The sequence below is a fragment of the Pempheris klunzingeri genome, chromosome 16 (genome assembly GCF_042242105.1).
Source record: "Pempheris klunzingeri isolate RE-2024b chromosome 16, fPemKlu1.hap1, whole genome shotgun sequence".
Lineage (NCBI taxonomy): Eukaryota > Metazoa > Chordata > Actinopteri > Acropomatiformes > Pempheridae > Pempheris > Pempheris klunzingeri.
In genome coordinates this window covers 18,822,412-18,840,809 of record NC_092027.1, presented here as the reverse complement: position 1 = coordinate 18,840,809, position 18,398 = coordinate 18,822,412, and the positions used below count along the sequence as shown (strand labels likewise).

At 48.6% G+C, this 18,398-nt stretch overlaps 2 protein-coding genes across 3 annotated transcripts; both read right to left on the bottom strand.

Moving 5' to 3' along the window:
- Positions 1–609: 609 nt before the first annotated feature.
- Positions 610–7,202, bottom strand: tmem200b (transmembrane protein 200B). The gene is made up of 2 exons (XM_070846967.1): positions 7,012–7,202; positions 610–2,276 (listed from the first exon to the last, which is right to left on the bottom strand). Exon 2 carries the CDS (start codon positions 2,224–2,226, stop codon positions 970–972), a length of 1,257 nt encoding a protein of 418 aa, XP_070703068.1. The 5' UTR covers positions 2,227–2,276; positions 7,012–7,202; the 3' UTR covers positions 610–969.
- A 3,517-nt stretch (positions 7,203–10,719) lies between these two features.
- LOC139215354 (tRNA selenocysteine 1-associated protein 1-like) lies at positions 10,720–18,101 on the bottom strand. Of its 2 annotated transcripts, none has more exons than XM_070846293.1 (9): positions 17,934–18,101; positions 16,529–16,626; positions 16,354–16,468; positions 16,201–16,250; positions 15,917–16,048; positions 12,847–12,963; positions 12,530–12,740; positions 12,419–12,452; positions 10,720–11,820 (listed from the first exon to the last, which is right to left on the bottom strand). In XM_070846293.1, exons 1-9 carry the CDS (start codon positions 17,955–17,957, stop codon positions 11,660–11,662), a joined length of 942 nt encoding a protein of 313 aa, XP_070702394.1. In that variant the 5' UTR covers positions 17,958–18,101; the 3' UTR covers positions 10,720–11,659. The 2 variants fall into 2 exon arrangements, with proteins under 2 accessions (XP_070702394.1, XP_070702395.1); XM_070846294.1 differs by having other exon boundaries at positions 16,354–16,453.
- Positions 18,102–18,398: the final 297 nt, after the last annotated feature.

The following is an 18,398-nucleotide window of genomic DNA, read 5'->3' as shown; positions in this document are numbered from 1 at the left end:
TCACCAAGTGAATGGCTGAGGTCTGGGAACACAGTGACGTCACTAGCACGAAGTCAGTAGGACACAGTAGGACATCAGTCCCCCATTTAGCATGTCGAGACAGCGATCCAACATTTAATACATGTTTTATAACACACTATACCGTAGTTGTACACAGCTATAATGACATCTGAAGTGTTAATCATTCTCTTACAGTCATATTTTATATCTTTATAGGGGCCCTTGGTATAATTTCCTACACTTTCTGTTGCAAACGAAATGGCCAAACCTAAGAAAACAAGACTCAGGTTGTAATAAACCAGAATTATCTTTGAACAATCATTACCTCATATACACATAACACCAGCACTGATATGACTCTACAGAAGTATTACGATGTAACATACTGCACATCACTGCCATGCATTGCATTTGGAGCATGGGAGCCCAGCTTAGGAAAAGTAGATGCTAGTTGTGTTTGTAAAGCGCTGTCTGCGCTCTCTGGGCTCAGGGTGTCCAGGTAGTCTGTGTCCCTATCCTCCTGCTCCCTTCTGTCTCTCCTTCACTCAGCTGTGCACACTGCGTCCTGGAAACAGGCAAACCCATTCTGACATCCAGACACAAGCTTCGGCTTTGCTGCCAACCCGAACTGCACAAGTAAACAGTCTGTGCCAAACTGCTCCGCTCATCTGTGACAGTGTGGGGTCTGTATATTGTTCATCTCCTTCAGTCATAGAAAACATGTACCAAGTCCAAAGACCATAGTCTGTTTATTAATATTCCACTCTAGACTGAGAACAGGCTCCGGTTTTGGAAGATCAGATACTGTACTCCACGTGATCCAGGGCTCCCTTTCACCCTGCCCACACAGAGTTTAAATCCAAACATAGTGCAGTTTTAGAATCCACAGTAAGGAAAGTAGTGTACTCCTGGGCTGTCAGGGTGCTCGTCTCCTGAAGTACCCTCTGCACTGTGAGGCTAAAGCAACAATTACTGGAAAGGCCCAGAGCCAAAGCTTTTGTCCCGCTGAGAGCCCTGCTGCTCTAACTGCTCCAGCAGTTTGTCCACCGAGTCCTCTTTGTTCTCCAGTTTCAGGTATCGTCTCACGCTGCCCAGGTCTAACCGAGGCCAGCTCCGGTGAGTCTGCTCCTCTGAGTCCACAACCTGCCCTGGGATGTTGACATACACCTGTGAAGCAGCCTCTCTCCTTGGGACTAGCGGCTGATTTTTCGGCGCCCCCCTTGCGGGGGTGTGGAGTCCTTCCTCCTGATGCACAGCGGTTGGACCTATGTAGGGGTTAGTCCTGTAGCTCATACTGTGGCAGCGCCTCGGCTGGGTAGCTGGGGTCTCCACCTCGTCCACCCCCAGGGTGGACAGGGAGCTGGCGGACACCAGGCAGTTGTTGAGCTTGACAAGCATGGTGGGCAGGGGGTCGAAGCTGGTACTGCCCTCGTGCCCGGAGCCACACGGACACTGTTTGTTAAAGTCGGTCTGACTGGAATTACGTGAGTTGGAGTGGGAGGAGTGGAGGGAAGGCGGGGGCTCAGACTCCTGGTGGTGGAGGGCCTCTGTCTGGAGAACAGCTTGCTGGTAGATGCCCTCCACGCTGTCTACCTGCTCTCTGGGGAGTTTGGTCTGGAGCAGGGGCTCAGAGCTGGCCAGATGCCGCACACAGAGGATGTTGAGGTGGGCAGCAGGTAAACTGCTCACCCACTGGTAATGTTTGGCCATGGAGTTGGCTGCTGCCATTTCTTTGAGGTCCGCTGAGGGCACGGCCGCAGACACGGAGCAGATCACACTGCGCATCTGAGCCAGCAGCATCTGAGTCTCTCTGTCCCTGTTCTCATACAGGACAGTGTTGGCACATATGAGGATGAAGAGTCCCACCCCCATAATGACAGGTCCCAGCAGTTTCATCCGCTCACTGTGGATGAGGGTGGCTGTGGACAGGAAGCCCTTTGCTCCCAGACTCCAGCCAGAGGTCTGCGACTCGGAGATACTTTCCCCCTCTGCAGGCCCCAGGATGGACGGTCTGGTAATCCGGTAGGGCCAGTACCCAGCCACAGCCAGAGCGGTGCCGACAGCCACCACCACGACCCCCAGCACCAGGAAGGCTCCGGGGATGGAGCGGATGCGAAGCTTGCCTTGGATCACCCCGTCCTTCTTCTTTCTGCCTCGTAATGTGAAGCGAGACTTGCGTCGGCAGGAAGGAGGAGCTGTCACGTCTCGGGCCCCCTGGGTCTTCATGGCACAGATCAGTCCAGAGCTTCAGCTCCTGGGTCCACCCTGTCAGAGGACTGCGAGGACATTTCAAGAGTTAATGCTGCACCCATGACTTGAAATGAAAATATAGTCTGTATAAAGGGATGAACAACACTTCAGTCACTTTGTCTTTTCTATTTGGACCCGACAGACAAACTGTGATATGTAGATGATTCATGTCTACAAGTACATAATTATGCATTTTTCCTTTTAGTTTTACCGTAACAGACGATTTCTACTTAAATGCAGTCCATGTGTTGTTTTCAGCTTGTGCTGAAACATAAATGTCAGAATCAGAACAATCTCAAATATTCCATCGTCACAAAGAAGCTACATGCAGCAGCTTTAATATGTGCAGGTGTTTTTCTCCAAACATTGCGCTAAGGCAGCGGCACAACAGTCCCCAGCTTAAAGGGATCTTTTCAATACTGCAGACTGTTACACAGAGTGTTGGGAATGAATGCATTACGGAGTATCCACAAATCTGATTACTTCTGGCTGTCACAGGTGGCATACAGGACTGTCAGCTCTTGTGCCGTCTCACCAGCCGTGTGTCTGAAGTACATCCACATGTAGAGGATACATGTCATGCTTCTTCATGCAATCAAACATACATGTTTTATTCCATCTCAATGTTATATCATTTCTAGTACAGCTATTTTACTACTATATAATAATAATATAACTACTATATCATTAAGTACTATGAAATATTTAAGACTAAGAATTTAGGAACGTTCGCTTTACTGCAATTTCCCAAAGGCCTGCAGCCCATTCACCTCCTCACACTGAGACATTTTAGTCTTCACATCTTCATTAGCACGAGGGGCTTGTATTCCACTGGAAATCCAGCCTCATCCATCTCTTAGAACGTCCTTAAAACTGGAAAAGATGGTATCTTATCTTATCAGGTTTTATACTAAAGGCCTAACCGCAGTGACCCAGGTTCCAATACCAGCCTGTGGTCCTTTGCTGCATGTCCTCCCCTCTCTCTCTGGGATGGAAATGGAAAAGATGAGGTCTGAGGTGATAGGCAGCTGTCAGAAATTCCCCACCACCACCACCACCCTTGGTAATGCAGTTTATTATGGGCCACAATAAATGGCATGGGGACCTGAGATGGAGGGGGCACAGACCAGAACCAGCAGCACGTGAGCAGAAGTAGTCCCCAAAGACTGATACGTGGAGGCAGTCTCTCCTTTACTGTGTGACGGAGGGAAACAATGGAGATGAGGGGAAGGTTTGGACTGGAAACAGCTTTCATACATCCCAAAATACAAAAGGGTCTAGTGTTACAGACATGGAGCAGATGACTGAGTCGTTCTCTAGCAGCCGATGCTGTGGATCTTGGTGGCTCCCCTAATAGTGGTGCTGTACTTGAGTCCTGCCGGGCTCTCTGGCAGATCTTCAGAGCCTCTGCAACACGCTGACAGAGAAGCATACCTCTGGCTTCAGACCAGGAGTTTGCTGTAGATACAACCAAACAGTTTCCCCCTGAAAAAGCACTGTGTCTGTCATCCTGAGACAGACATTCCACATCCTGGAGCCCTGGCGCATTTGGCCCTGCCTAAACTCCCTGTGGTCAGCCATTAGTCAGTGGCTGTTTAACACGCACAGCCCTTTTTCACTGCTAATCACCACTGAAAATAATGAGAGTGAAACTCCTCAAACTGTTCCAAACCCCCCATGTCTGCAGGCAGCTTGTAAATTCACCGAGGCACAAACAAAAGTAGTGAAACACTCACACATGTGCTGTTCTTCCTGAGTTCCCACATGGTCTTAGACAGAGCAGAGTTACCGTCAGGTCCTCACAGGTCTCACAGAGTGTGTGAGCTGTTGTCAGCATGCTGGCTGTCACACACTCAGAGCCCCCCCCCCCCACCTCTCCGTCTCCTCCTTCCTGTGTGAATATTCATGTCCAGCTGGGCTGGGCCTCATCACTCTTCATCACGCCTCTACATATGCCTTGGCCTTGGGGTCCTGGGGTGAGATCCTCAAACTTTTTCTGTCATGCCCCCTTAACACACAGCATATATTCATGCCCCCTCGCCCCCCAGAGCTAAAGCGTCATCAACAATATCTGGGACGCATCTGATCATTTTATTGAAATAAGCAGGTTCAGTCTAGTGAAGTAGCCACGCCAGCATTCAAAACAGAGTCCGACTGCTGTTTGGTCACGAGAGCATCGTCAACTGCATCAATTGTGTTTTACAGAAATCATTTAGTTTGTCAAATGGTTTCTCCCTTAATCCTTTTCATCCTTATGAATGTAATCACGCAGAGGAGAAGCTGGTGCTAATTACAGCAGTGTGTGAATGATACCGTGATAAGCAGCATGATTTCCAGCTGTGACTAATGACAACATACTATGACTGAAACATGGAGAACTAATCACTAGTTAGTGGACGTCTGCAGGTGGGAGCAGCTCTTAAGTGAGACTCCAGACATCACTGCAACACTTTCACTGCTGAGCTGTGAAGCCAGCGCCTCAACACTGCCTTCCTCAGAGCCTAGCTTTGGGTAACATGACCACGTTTTCATCCTTTTTATCTGTGAACAGATTCCAAACTGCCCAAGGAGCCGGTGTGAAATACAGAACTTAATCAACTGGATGCTCCACTAAAGTATATCATTGGCCACTGGGGGAAAGCTGTTGCTCATGCTGACACCCCCACCACCACCACCACCACCACCACCCCCAGGGACTCTCTGCAGTTCTTCTAGCCTCTTTTGGTTTGTTGTTTTGGCTCTGCAGCCCAACGTTAATGATGACATTAGAGGGTGGGGTGGGGGCCCCACAGAGGACACGAGCAACAGTAGCAAGAGTTTTCCAACCACGATATCCCACCCCCTCTCTCCAAAGCCCCTCCCCCGCAACACATGAACGCTTGCCTGACTGATGTTACTGCTGCAGGACGAGGCCACGGTGGTGATGAGAAGACTGAGCGACAGTCGTTCAGTGTGTCAGACAGAACTGTGGGGACGTCACAGTGATACAAACACTGCTAACACAGCACAGCTAGGACAGCTTCAGCTTTAGCTCAGAGGTCCCGCTGCCCAGGCTCACAGGTTAGCTCCATGGATGTGTGCTCGCTCACTAAACCACGGTCTGAGGCTGTCCACAGACCGGGGGGGGGGGTGCTTCCTGCTGCTGAATGTTAAAACACATCAGGAGCCCTTTTTTCTGTCTTGAACTGTGTAGCTTCAGGCTTGGGGAGGACAAAGAAGAAGGCAGGGACACACACACACACACACAGGCAGGATGGCTGTGACAGCCACACACACCACATTCTTGTCTTTCCATGTCAAACCGCTGGATTTATGGATGGTTGTCATAAATAAAGCTGTGATCGGTGCCAGAGCCTGGCCGTCGCTCTCAGCACCCTCACCAGCCCCCGTAGACCTGCTCAGTTATGTCCAGTCCAGCTGTGAGCAGAGGCCACTGTTTGACTGACAGTACGATGGGGGCCTTGGGTTTGGAGGATAATCAACGTTTATTGTCTAACTGTTTTATACATTCTTATCTAACAGCACATTTTACAGTTTGATAAAATGACTTTAACCCCAGGTCCAAAGTTGTAAAGTGCATTTCATCTGGGCCGTGTCCATGACAACAGAGCAAACTCCATCAGCCAATGAAGTCCATGAGATGCTGTTCAAAGCTCCTGAAAAAAACAGTATTCTGACCTTGACTTATCAAACTAATCCCAAGGTCAAGAATGAATTTCCCCTTTTCATTTAGGCTTCTAAAGAACAGAATTCAACCCCTCTGAGCTCCCCCCCCCCCCCCTCCCCCCGTTCAAAAGCAACCCTCAGACCCCCTGAGTCTGGAATGTGTGGCCAGTGACGGACTGTCAGGACCTCCTGACTGAGCTGTGGCCAAGGCAACGGAGAACTCACTCCCGCTTACTGTTCCTTTCACACAGTCCCTCCTCCCCCCTTCTCCACGTGACGGCCTGCCTTGTGTTGACGCGAGCACAGTGGACATGTTTGGGGGCCGGAGCGCTGGTCGGTGTGGGGACTGGTCCCTACAGCGATGAATGTGTTCAGCTAAACGGACACAGAATCATCCTCCATGTTAGGCTGCATGCTCTTCAGGCTCTCAGTCCACAGTGAGGCATCTATGATGTAAATCAGCATCATCATCATCATCATCTGTACCACAGCCCAGCCTCCCCCACTGCACTCTTCAGTCAGTAACAGAACAGAGGAGCCCCCCCCGGTCCCTGTGGGACAGGCTCCCCTTGGTACTTGGTGGAAACACTCATCTGATCTCCACCATCTCACACACCCTTCCCCACAGCAGGCTGGTCACACCTGGGGAGCCACAGGTTGTGCTTGATGGAGGGGACGGAGGAGTGTGTGACAGGCTGACAGCGCGGGGGGGGGGGGCTGGAACCGAACCAGAGACACGAGCCGAGACTCTGTCTGAAGCTCCGAGGACTCCGGTACAGCTGGAGCAGTCAGTCCACAGACAGGCAGACAGGCAGACAGGCAAGCAGGCTGACAGACAGACAGACAGACAGACAGACAGAGGCTCTGCAGAGGAGCCACAGAGCATGTTTACCTGGCGGAGGACGGCTGAGCCCCCAGACACACACACACACACACACACACACACGGAGGACTGACTGTCTGACGGACCGAGCTGCTGCATTCCTCCACAACACACACACACACACACACCGTCCCCTCCGACCAGGGTGTGAAGGGTCCGACGGGTGAAGGTGTCAGAAGTTCTCTGTGATGGGGGCACTTTGGGAAACTTACCTGTGTGTCTCGGGCCCTGCAGCAACTCGTTCATAGTTGGAGGAGGCAGGAGCAGGTCCGGATCGTGGTCCGGATCGTGCAGGATGGAGAGAGTCCAGAGTGGAGCTGCGGGCTGAGTCCAGCAGGAGGCTGCTTCCCTCAGGGGGGCAGGAGGTGCAGCAGAGCCCCCGCTCCGCGCTGTCTCCGTGGTGTCTCTGTCGTCCGCCTGTGGTCCGTCTGCGCCCCCCCCTCATGGACCAACAGTCAAGTGAGCAGTAGCAGCTCCGCTGCAGAGGCTGCTGCGCGCTTTTCAAAATAAAAGTCCTGCCGGCATCAGAAGGGTGCCACGGTAGTGTCTCTTTGCATCCTCACCCCCCCTCTGCTGCATTTACCACAGTGTAGAGGGCTATTCTACCAGGAGCTCCACCTACAGCACATACCAGTCAGTCAGCCAGCCAGTCAGCCAGTCAGTCAGCCAGTCAGCCAGCCAGCCAGCCAGTCAGTCAACCAGCCAGTCAGTCAGTCAGTCAGCCAGCCAGTCAGTCAACCAGCCAGTCAGTCAGCCAGTCAGTCAGCCAGCCAGCCAGCCAGCCAGCCAGCCAGCCAGTCAACCAGCCAGTCAGTCAGCCAGCCAGTCAGTCAACCAGCCAGTCAGTCAGTCAGTCAGTCAGCCAGCCAGTCAGTCAGTCAGTCAGTCAGTCAGTCAGCCAGCCAGCCAGCCAGCCAGTCAGTCAGTCAGTCAGTCAGCCAGCCAATCAGCCAGTCAGTCAGTCAGCCAGTCAGTCAGTCAGTCAGCGAGCCAGTCAGTCAGTCAATCAATCAATCAGCCAGTCAGTCAATCAGCCAGTCAGTCAGTCAGTCAGTCAGTCAGTCAGTCAATCAATCAATCAGCCAGTCAGTCAATCAGCCAGTCAGTCAGTCAGTCAGTCAGTCAGTCAGTCAGCCAGTCAGCCAGTCAGCCAGTCAGTCAGTCAGCCAGCCAGCCAGAGGCCAGGCTCCACAGCCCGGGTGGTCACTGTGCTCCTCACCAGATGGAGGACAGGGTTCTGATGCCCTCATCACTCTCATGCTGCCTGGCTGGGGGGGTGAGTGCTGCTTCTCTTTACAGACCTGTTCCCCCCCTCACCCCCTGCTGGAACCACAGCACTGAAACCACACCAGCTCACCATCAGATCAACAGCAGAGGTCCTGGTCTTAGCTGGACACAGTCAGACTGAGCGTCCACTGGCTGCTGCTCGGCTTCAGAACACAGCACCGTACCCCCCCACCACCGCTGCCAGTGCTTCTGGCCCTCCACAGAAAGCAAACGGGCTGCTGCAAATGGGACAGCAGCAGTGAAATGTCTTCTCTTGCTGTCCCACAGGATACATATCAGCACATACACCTAACCCCAGAGACTGAGAGGACCCACACATGGCTCTCTGTCTCCACCTAATGGAAAGGAAGTGATGTCACACAGCACAGTCCGGCCTGGAGGGCTACGGCCGGCCGGCCGGCAGTGATTCCAAACCTCTGTCTGTCCACAGGTGACCGCAAAGGCTGCGTCCTGAACCCACATTTCAGTCCTCAGGGGGGGGGGGGGGGGGGGGGGGGGGGGGCACAGACCCATCAAATGCTCCCGACTGGCCATCGGATGTTCAGATGAGTTTGTACATGTCAGACATTTAGGTGGGTTCAGGCTCTTGGACAGTTGAAGCAGGGCCACGGGTTGAAGGACTTGTGGACCTGAGAGAGAGTAAAGCCTGCTCCATTTAAAGGAGAATTCAACCATTTTATTACTTACTACCACTTCTGGGGTCTATCTAAAGTCTATTCTTGAATGTACAAATGCCAGAGATCCAGAAACCGGCCTGTGATGCTGTGTATCTCAGTAATGCTGTGGCTCACTCACCTGCTTTCCTTCTTCATGTACATTTTCTCTCAGGTCCACTGTGAGCGTTGGTGCTCATGAACACAACCTCTTCAGCATTTCTTCATGAGGAGTAACACATCCAAAGGACACTGCTTTAGTGTGAAAACCCTACACATTCAGTGCACGTTCATCACCTGCACCCCCCCCACACACCCCCACACCCCCGGTATCGACCAAACCCAGTTTGCCTACAAGGCTAATGGATCCTCTGATGACGCCACCATCCCACTGGCACTTCTCTCTGCTTTTACTCATCTAGAAAACCCCAACACCTACGTTAGGATGCTTTTTGTTGACTTCAGCTCAGCTTTCAATTCCATCAGCCCACACAAACTGGTCAACAAACTACAGACACTTGGTGTTAACACCCCTCTCTGTCTGTGGATCAAGGACTTCCTCACCAACACACCCAGCAGGTCAGACTAAGCGAGTACATCTCCTCTACTATCATCCTCAACACTGGTGCCCCCACTGGTTCACCCACAGCTCTAACACCATTAAGAAAATTTGCTGATGACACAAACAAAATAGGTCTGATTACAAATAATGATGGAGCTGCCTCCAGGGAGGAGGTTTGGTTAACAGGAAGGACCCTCATCACCAACAAGACAAAGGAAGTCATGATAGACTTCAGGAAAAATGAGAAAATGCATCACTGGGGAGGAGGTCGAGCAGGTTGCCAGTTTTGAATACCATGGAGTCCACATATGAGAGAGCGGTGTGTGACTGGTGGAGAAGGCCCAGCAGTGCCTCTTCCTCCTGAGAACCCCGAGGCACAACAACCTCCCCCAGAAACTCCTGACACATTTCTACCGCTACACCATCAAGAGGATCCTGACTTACTGCTACAGTCTGGTCCTGTAGCTGCACTGCAGAGGAGAAAGACCTGCAAAATTCTGTAGATATTCATGTTGTTATGTATATATTTGATCATATTTAACAACCTTATTTCTTTTCATTTGTTTTATCTAAGCTGCTAAGCGTGGGATTGCTGCTTAACTGCATTTCGTTGTGCATTAATATGCAATGAAATTTATGATGTGCTTCTGGTCTTTTCGGTCCCTCCACATTTTTATGCAAATAAATACAGTAAACACACACACACACACACACACGCACACACACACACCATCAGCCTCATGTTCCCATCATAAAGATCATTATAATTAATCCTGTTCCCACAATGATGAATTAATTTTAAATGATTAGCTTTTAGTGTAGTGGTCCCTCAGCCTTCTAGCCTGCTTTGGATATCCACTAATGTATTTCATACATTCATGTGAGTGTATTACAGTCTGTTGGTAGATCACTGCAGGACTACGATGCCCAGTGGAGCCTGGCTGTATGTTCTATAGACACACATTCATAGAGAACTGTTCTTTACTTTATCTTTTAACCACAGCAAGCAGCCTGGGGGTCACACCGTGGGATAGGAAGTTCAATGGGCAGGCACCACGTCCATGCTCATCTGTCCTCCATAAACAAGAACACTGAGGGTAAGCTCAATGAGCAGTTTGTTATCTGGAGCCGAGCTAAACATGATGATTTTGAGCAGTGTGAAGATTAGTTTGCCCATCCAGCCATCACAATGGACGTGTGTCCACAGACACAGTGGTCAGGCCAGCGGACAGCTGATGAACACTGCCGTCCCACAGTGCTGTGCTTGCTAGAGATGGAGGAGTAAACAGCTTCACAATAAGTAATAGCTGCTCCCTCTTTGGTAATATCAGACACGTGTGACGGGCTGAGCCTGAACACTTTGCTGCTACAGCTGTACATTTACATTTAGAGCTTCAACAGTATGAAACAGTCCGGTATCATTTCTACCAGTGATGCAACATTTTATTCACTTTGGTGTTCAAATGACAAAGATAAGGGGGCATGATGAGCTGTTTGTACCAGTCAGTCTTACAGATTTCAGCACATTTCTTTTGGATCCTGCACTACATTCATACCCCATCTTACTGAATAGCCATTGAATAGCATTTCCAGATTTTTGACTCTTTATTGTGATAATTAATTAATAAAAACTCCACGACACATTGATGATTTCTCAGTAATGGATGTGTAAATGTGACCCTGAAAAGTCCAGGTCATGATCCACTTTCCTGTTACTGAGCATCACTTGTTGCCTCTGAAAAAAACATCCAGACTTGTGTCAAAAACATCAACAATCAAATCACTACTCGCATATGAAGAACACAGAACACTTGGCCCCATTGACTTTCTACTAGAACATTACTGCACTGCTGCTGCTGGAACCTATGAAGCTCACAAATATCATCCTCTTCAAAGCCTCATTCAAAATTTCTGCCTTTGGTCAGTCAGTATCAAGAGACAGATCCAACCCAGGACACAGACAGGTGGGGCTGCAGCTGTATTCAGCAGTGACTGTCATTCCTACATGTCCTAAAGGACAGAGTGTGTTGCACCTGCAGCCAGGCACACCACATACCCGCTAAATCCATTTCTTATTCAAGTCATGTTAGTTTTATTAGTTAGCAGATTTGTGTCCGTCGTTTGAAATATTGGATCTGTGTTGGAAGTAAGACTTCTCACTCCATTTCTTAAATTTAGAATGTTTTGTAGATCAATAGATAATCCAAAAAATATTTGTCATTGTAACTCACAGTACACCTGAACAGGTTTAAACACTTGAATATGATCCGTTACCATGACCGTTGTTCCTTATGTCCTTACAAAAATAATCCATACAGTCAATATTTCAGAAGGCCAGAGGGGAAAGTGTGCCGACATTCAGCAGTAAATGGGCTCTGGCAGGCTGGGCGTCGTGCACTCGTGTTCTGTAGAGAACTCTGCCGGCTGCCAGTGACACTCGATCAGAGCGTCATACAGTTCCTCACTGAGCTCCATGAACTTCCTGTTGGCTTCCACCACATCCAGCTCCGGACTGGGATCTGTGACACAGGGACAGCTGCTTACACAGTGCTTCACACGGGCAGACCACATAACGCCATGAAATAGGTAAGCCTGCTCTTACATGTGGCTGGCATGACAAATATATCTTTCATGGAATTGTCCTAACCAACACTGAAATCATTCCAGCACAGACCTCTCCCTAAACTCTCTAGTAACACTGAGCAGCATCAGTGTCTTTATGCTAAGCTAAGCTGACCACCTCCCGACCTCTACTTGAGCTTAACACACAGAAGAAAGCCTAAAGGAACAGCATCTCACAGGGTGAGCTGTCTCAGACAGTTATCACTCATGTCTAAGACCGTAAGTCCTGGATTGTGGGTTTTTGTTTGCTGTTCAGAGCTCAGATGATATCACCAGACAAAGTGTCAGAGCACTTATTGCCAAACACAAACTTGTACCAAAGGGACTAAGGACAAATCCACTGCTTCACACATGCGGATTTATCCAAGAAACAGCAGAGAGTTTGGACTGTTGAACAGCAACAGTAAATGACCTGAAGTAATCGTCTTGGGACTAAGCTACCAAAAATGTAATTGAAAAGAAGAGTAATTTGCAGCCGTCCATCCTGATACCAACCTTCGAGTCCATCATCCTGAGCAGGTTCACCTTCCTACGGAGAGAAAACATGCTGGAGTGACTCGTGCCAACTGATGAGTGTCGACGCTGGCTGTAACAGAGAGAGCTTACCTGTGGTGGGGGATACTGCGTGTAATCATATTGTGGATAGTTGTAGCCATACCCCCCTCCAGACTGGTCGTAGCCCCAGGAGGAGTAATAGCCAGGGTAGGCCTGCTGCTGGTACTGGTTGTACTGGTCATAGTTGTTTCTGTATCCTGAGTTGGACTGCCAAGATCTGTGCTCTGACGACTGCTGCTGCTGCTGCTGCCTGTTCCTTAAACTCAAGAGGGAGGACGAGACACATTGCTTAACTCCACCCTTCATTAGGCTATTGTTCCAATCGCCACGGAAGATCAACGGGAGCACGGACTTAAAGAGGGACTCACTTGTTGGCAGCTAGGCTCAGTCTCAGAGGTTTACCGCCAAGTCCCACAGCACCCTGACACTCCTCCAATGCCCGTTTCTGCAGCCGCTCATCTGGGAACTGAACGAAGCCGCAGCCCCTAGAGCGACACACACACACACACACACACACACACACACACACACACAGTACGAGTCCAGTTTAAGGGCTGATTGCAGTTCATTCTATTCAAAAAGGTGCATAATACCTGAAAGCAGTTGTGCAAACGTTATCAAGGATATGTTTCACAGTCACTGGATTGTGTGCTGTAGTTATTGGACTTAAACGTGAGAAGAGATGTGAGGTAGTCTGGAAGGTTCAACAGTAGAGCTTTATCAGTGTGTAACACAAGGTGACAGTTAGGAAATCCACAGAGAATAGTGATGAGCACAGAACCCGTCATCTGTGATCCGGCAGAAAGCACTCTGTTGCACACACTGATACACAGGGTTTAACTGCAGCAGAGCTGATGGGCAGCATGACAAGACATCCTCTATCTAACATAACAAGCCTAGCTTCATTTGCCGTTTTTGAGTCAAATGTTGAATATGAATCTTAAATGATAGTTTGCTTAAATTCCTATATATTTAGATGTCTCAGCAGCAGTGACATGGGCGCCCTTCAAAGTTGTAATGGCAGGACAGTCAGAGTCATTGGTGCAGGTGGAGAATACCATGAACTTTGTCTTCTCTGCATTTAGAGCTAGTCTGTGATTAAGAAGTGTGACTTGGAAAGAATCAAATACAGACTGAAGACGAGTCAGGTGCTGAGCTGGAGCGGTGTCCAGGGACACACATAGAAAATTATCATATGTACGGCAGCACAAAGAAAGCTTTTTATCCAGGAAAGAGACAATGCTATCAGTGACTGAAGCTGCAGCAGTTATTGTGCTGTGGAATCCAGGCTGCTGTGGCTGTGGTATGTTCACTTAGTAAATGTATCGTATACAGTATATGTACTGTATATAGCTGTATGTTGAAGATCACCTTTTTTATGCAACAATAGTGAGGCGCTACTTTTAGTAACTGGAATTGAGCCTCTTAAAGCGGTTTGGTTGAAAATATGAGGTAAGTTTGGGCAGATAAATGGAGCGCTTACATGAAAGAGATATGGGTCGTGATTATCTGCACCAATGCTTTTGCATGCTTTTAACCTCCACAGAGCTTTGTAGAAGCTTTGTAGCTTTGTAGCTTGGGACTCTCTGCCAGACAGATATGTGAATTATTTACAGTTAAACATATTAAATAAAAGAGTAGAGGAGAAGAAATGGTGATTAAGAGCTTCAACCATGGATGATCTATCTGTAATGTGACCAGATAGATAGATAGATGCAGATGCTTGTTTGTGGTCTTAAGGTCACCCCATCCTCAGGGGTGTGACAGGATCTAGCCTTGGACCAGGCCTCGTCTCTGATGTGAGTGGCTTTGGAGAGAACGAACGACTGTAACCCTGAAATCCCACCGGGGATGTCTGCGTCGCGATCCGACTGCAGTCCAGTTTTGCTCCGTCCTCAGCATGGTTATAAAACCCACCGGGAGCGTTCAGAGCGTTTTGCATGGCCGATGTGTTTGTGTGTATTTATTGCTTTGTTGTGTTGTAGCTTACAGACAGCAGCTCAAGTAAAAGTGAAACTATTTTTTTCCACATCCAAGATGAACATCCTCTCAAACATGGTGTTAAAAAGTCCTCTGCCCAGTTAATGTCTGGCCTGGTGCCATCAACTACAAAATAATATTGATGTGCTGCTGGAATACACCATTGAAAGTCTGCACAGGGGCTTTTATTTTGAAAACTGACCCGCTTCTCTTTGCCGTTTATTTGTCTGACTTCCTTTTTTAGGTGGTTTACATAATCCACTCTCCACCATCTCTACTTCGATGATCACATCCAAAAATTAATCAGGTCATAGAAATGACATCATCTGGGACCTTACTGTGTTTGTCAGGATGAGAACATCTGGCCTGGATGACCACAGCTAGAGATGGTGGCAAGAGTTCTTAGGGACTGTGTGCTGATGCCAAATTTGGCAATTTACTTCTTGCACAATGCAAGAAATAAATGGTTCTTTCCATGTAAAACACTTTCAACAAAGTGATCACAAAACTAGAATTACTTAATAATTGCTTTCATGTCGAACACATTGTGCATTGCTGATGGCTGCACATTAACTTCTTTGGCTTGCAGAAGAGTTTCACCACGGCATCGTGGTGAGGATATCTTCCCACAGGAGATTCTTATACAGTCTGCCAGGTTCTCCCCTTGCAGCCTGTTCCTGAGGTCATGTTTCACCTACCAAAAGTGAAGATTTGTCTGGTTTTAGGAAATTCTTATCTAAAGACTGACTTATATTGCTAACAATAATGAAGAGTTGTGCAAGTTGTTCATGGTGGAAAAATCTCTTTCACAGTTCACACTGCTCAGAGGAATAATGAGCGCTATGGCAGCAGACTAGCTCAGGCAGGGATAGTGCTGACCAAGCTCATCATACTGTGATGCCAGCTCTGTCATGACATCAGGCTGATTTTACTGGTCCTGTTGCTTAAAATCAGTGATCAGCTCCTCAGTTTTGCTGATGTTGAGCAGCAGCTTGTTCACTGTGTGCCACTCTGTGAGCGCGTTCCCTCCCCCAATATGAATTCTAAAAGTTGCTCAGCCGATGATGGTGTTTGTCCTCTGCAAACTTCACAAGAGAGTTCTCTCCATCTCAAGGCCTGTAGTGGTGGGTGTACAGTGTGAATAGAAGGGGGCTCCGGGGTTCAGCACCAGAGTGGAGGAGGTGTGACTGCAAATCCAGACTGTCTGGGATCTGTTTGTTGGGAAGTCCAACAGCCGGTCGTAGAATGTAATACTGAGGTACTCATGAGTAATGATCCTGATGTTTGAAAGACAGATCAAGGCGAGTGCTTTGTCTTCATTAGCTGTACATGCTGAATCTTGCCCATTCGGCACAGACACCCCAGTCAGATAAAGGCAGCAACGCTCGTCTACACCAGTGTATTCCTACTTTGGTTACATGCTCTCTCCATATTGTGTGGTGACGTGTTAATACTCACTTGGAGTTGCCCATGCTGTCCAGCACCACTTTTCCACCACGGCAGGAAGGGTAACGGTTGTAAAAGAACTCATAAAGCATTCCATCATCCACCTCTGGAGTTAGATCCCCCACAAACAGAGAGTACATCTGACTGCAACAAGCAAAAAAGCACAGGCTGGGTTGGTTTTTCCAGTGCAGTCAAGACATGGTGTGCCAACGGAAGAAGAAATCACCGAGCACTTCGTAGTGGCTTAAACAACTTGCATCAAAGTCATCTACCCTCTTTGGAACATTTGGACTCACCCGCCGTCTTGTTTTCCAAAGGTGGCTCGGTTTAACTTGAATCTTGTGGGCTGTGAGAAAGAGACATGAAAGTCCACCACATCACCAATCTCCATCCACCGAGACGAGAAAGAAAAAAACATGACTGCTGTGAATACTAAATAGTTTACGTACCGGATTGGCACCTGGTAAGGCTTTTCCGTTGATTTTGCGGAGACACCTCTCAGCTGTGGCCTCGTCCGTCATCTCTACAAAGCAGTAACCCAGAGCACCCCTGGGGGAGGACCCACTGTTTAATGTGAGGATAAAACGAGGACAGGGAGGACAGCTTGAGGGTTTTCATTCTTACCCTGTCATTTTGTTGCGTATGATCCGCACATTGACCACCTGCTCTCCCATGGTGGAGAAGGCCCTGGTGATAAACTTCTCATCCATGTAGGTCTCCAGCTACAGAGCAACACACACACACACACAGCTCATGAATCATACAGTAATGGTAGTGCTTAGCACAAGGCTCTAGTTGGCTTTCAGTTCAATAAATTCCACTTTGCAAGTTAAAGCAACTGGCCTCACTCAGCCACCTGTAGTGGAGAACAGGTCCTCAATACCAGAGGAGCAGACTTAACTATGAGCGACCACTTCTGTTTTGCGCATCTGCAGCCCGGACATGCTGCTGGTGGTCTTCGTCCATATTATCTGCCACGGGAGTTTTCACATGTTGCCATGGTGACTGTTTACATTCCTCCTTCTGCCAACCCAACTTCAGCGTGCGACGCCATCCACTCTGCCATAGCCCGGGTACAGACTCTACACCAGAGTGCACTCACTGCTATCTCTGTCTTCAACCATGTCACCATGGCAACACTGCCCAACTTCACCCAGTACGTGAACTGTTCCACCAGAGAGGAGAGGACCCTGGACTCTGGACTCACCTGATTTACTTTTGTGTTTGAAGTTTATTCTTATTCTTTTGGAGCTGTGTGTAACAAAAAGCAATTTCCCCCTGGGGATTATTAAAGGAATTCTGATTCTGATTCTGATTCCATTTGTAGAAACTGACAGAAGGCCGCTTCACTGATCTTCCTACACACAGACAACACCATCTACATCTGATCTACATCAAAACACTGTTTTCACAAACAGAACAGTGGTTTCACAAATCTTTAACAAGGTTTGAAACAGCCTTGAGCATTCCCATGCTAATCTGGACGAGGTTTTACAGATCTGAGTAAAATGGCGTTTAATCAGCACCTGGTCTGGACTGATCTGGGTGCAGAAATATGTGAAACTGCCCTTTACCCTGTTTTCACCAAGTGTTTTATTTAGTTAGCTAGTCCAGGATTTAGCACAGTGCGTTTCCGTGCAGACCTGGTCAGGTGAGGTCTAACAGGAGAGACAGAACACCGTGGATCATCATGCTTTCTCTGTTTCCACAGAGTCAGACTCCATCACATCTCCGCTGCGGGAGGGGGGGGGGGGGGGCACGAGTGTGGAACCCTGGACGTCAGGCTTCAACGTTAGCTAGCGTTTCCTGAATGGAACGCTTTGCATTACCGAGGGGCCGAATAACATTAACTAGTAGCGTAGCGTCGTTGTCTCAGCTCCCCGCTAATCCAGAAAGCAAGGCAATATGAAAGAGCCGCTTTCCTAAAGGGACTTCAGTCAGGTCTGACACTAGTGTGGAGTTTGCCAACACGATGTTCAGCCGCTCTACTGAAGTGAATTACGGCCTGAAGACGAAGGAAACAACTCACGTTCCCCATCCACAACGTGCTCATGGTGCTGCCGGACAGAAGCGCTTCATCCAAAGTGAACTTCCAGAAAATGAGAGTCGTAAACTATGCTGAACGTAGAAAGCCGTACAAGCTAACCATGGCGCTAACTAGCAGGGTAGCAAAGCTGGAAATGGCACCAACATTACGTGATTGCGTCATCGGCCGTTCCGCGTTCTTCTTCTTCTTCTTCTTCTTTTTGATTTTATGCCGTGTGGACAGCACCACCGCCCTCTACTGGAGAGTGAACCACAGTTCATCCTCCTCGTAGCAAACCGATACATACCTTTGGAAAGGAACTATATTTCACTGAACACTAAACTCTTTCAATCACCTCTTTCTAGTGAATGTGACTGTTTTGGTTTTTTTCTACTAAAAACTTGAACCCCTTCATAAGACCACTTTTCAACCACACCAACGGCTTCTTGTATTTTTTCCCCATAATAT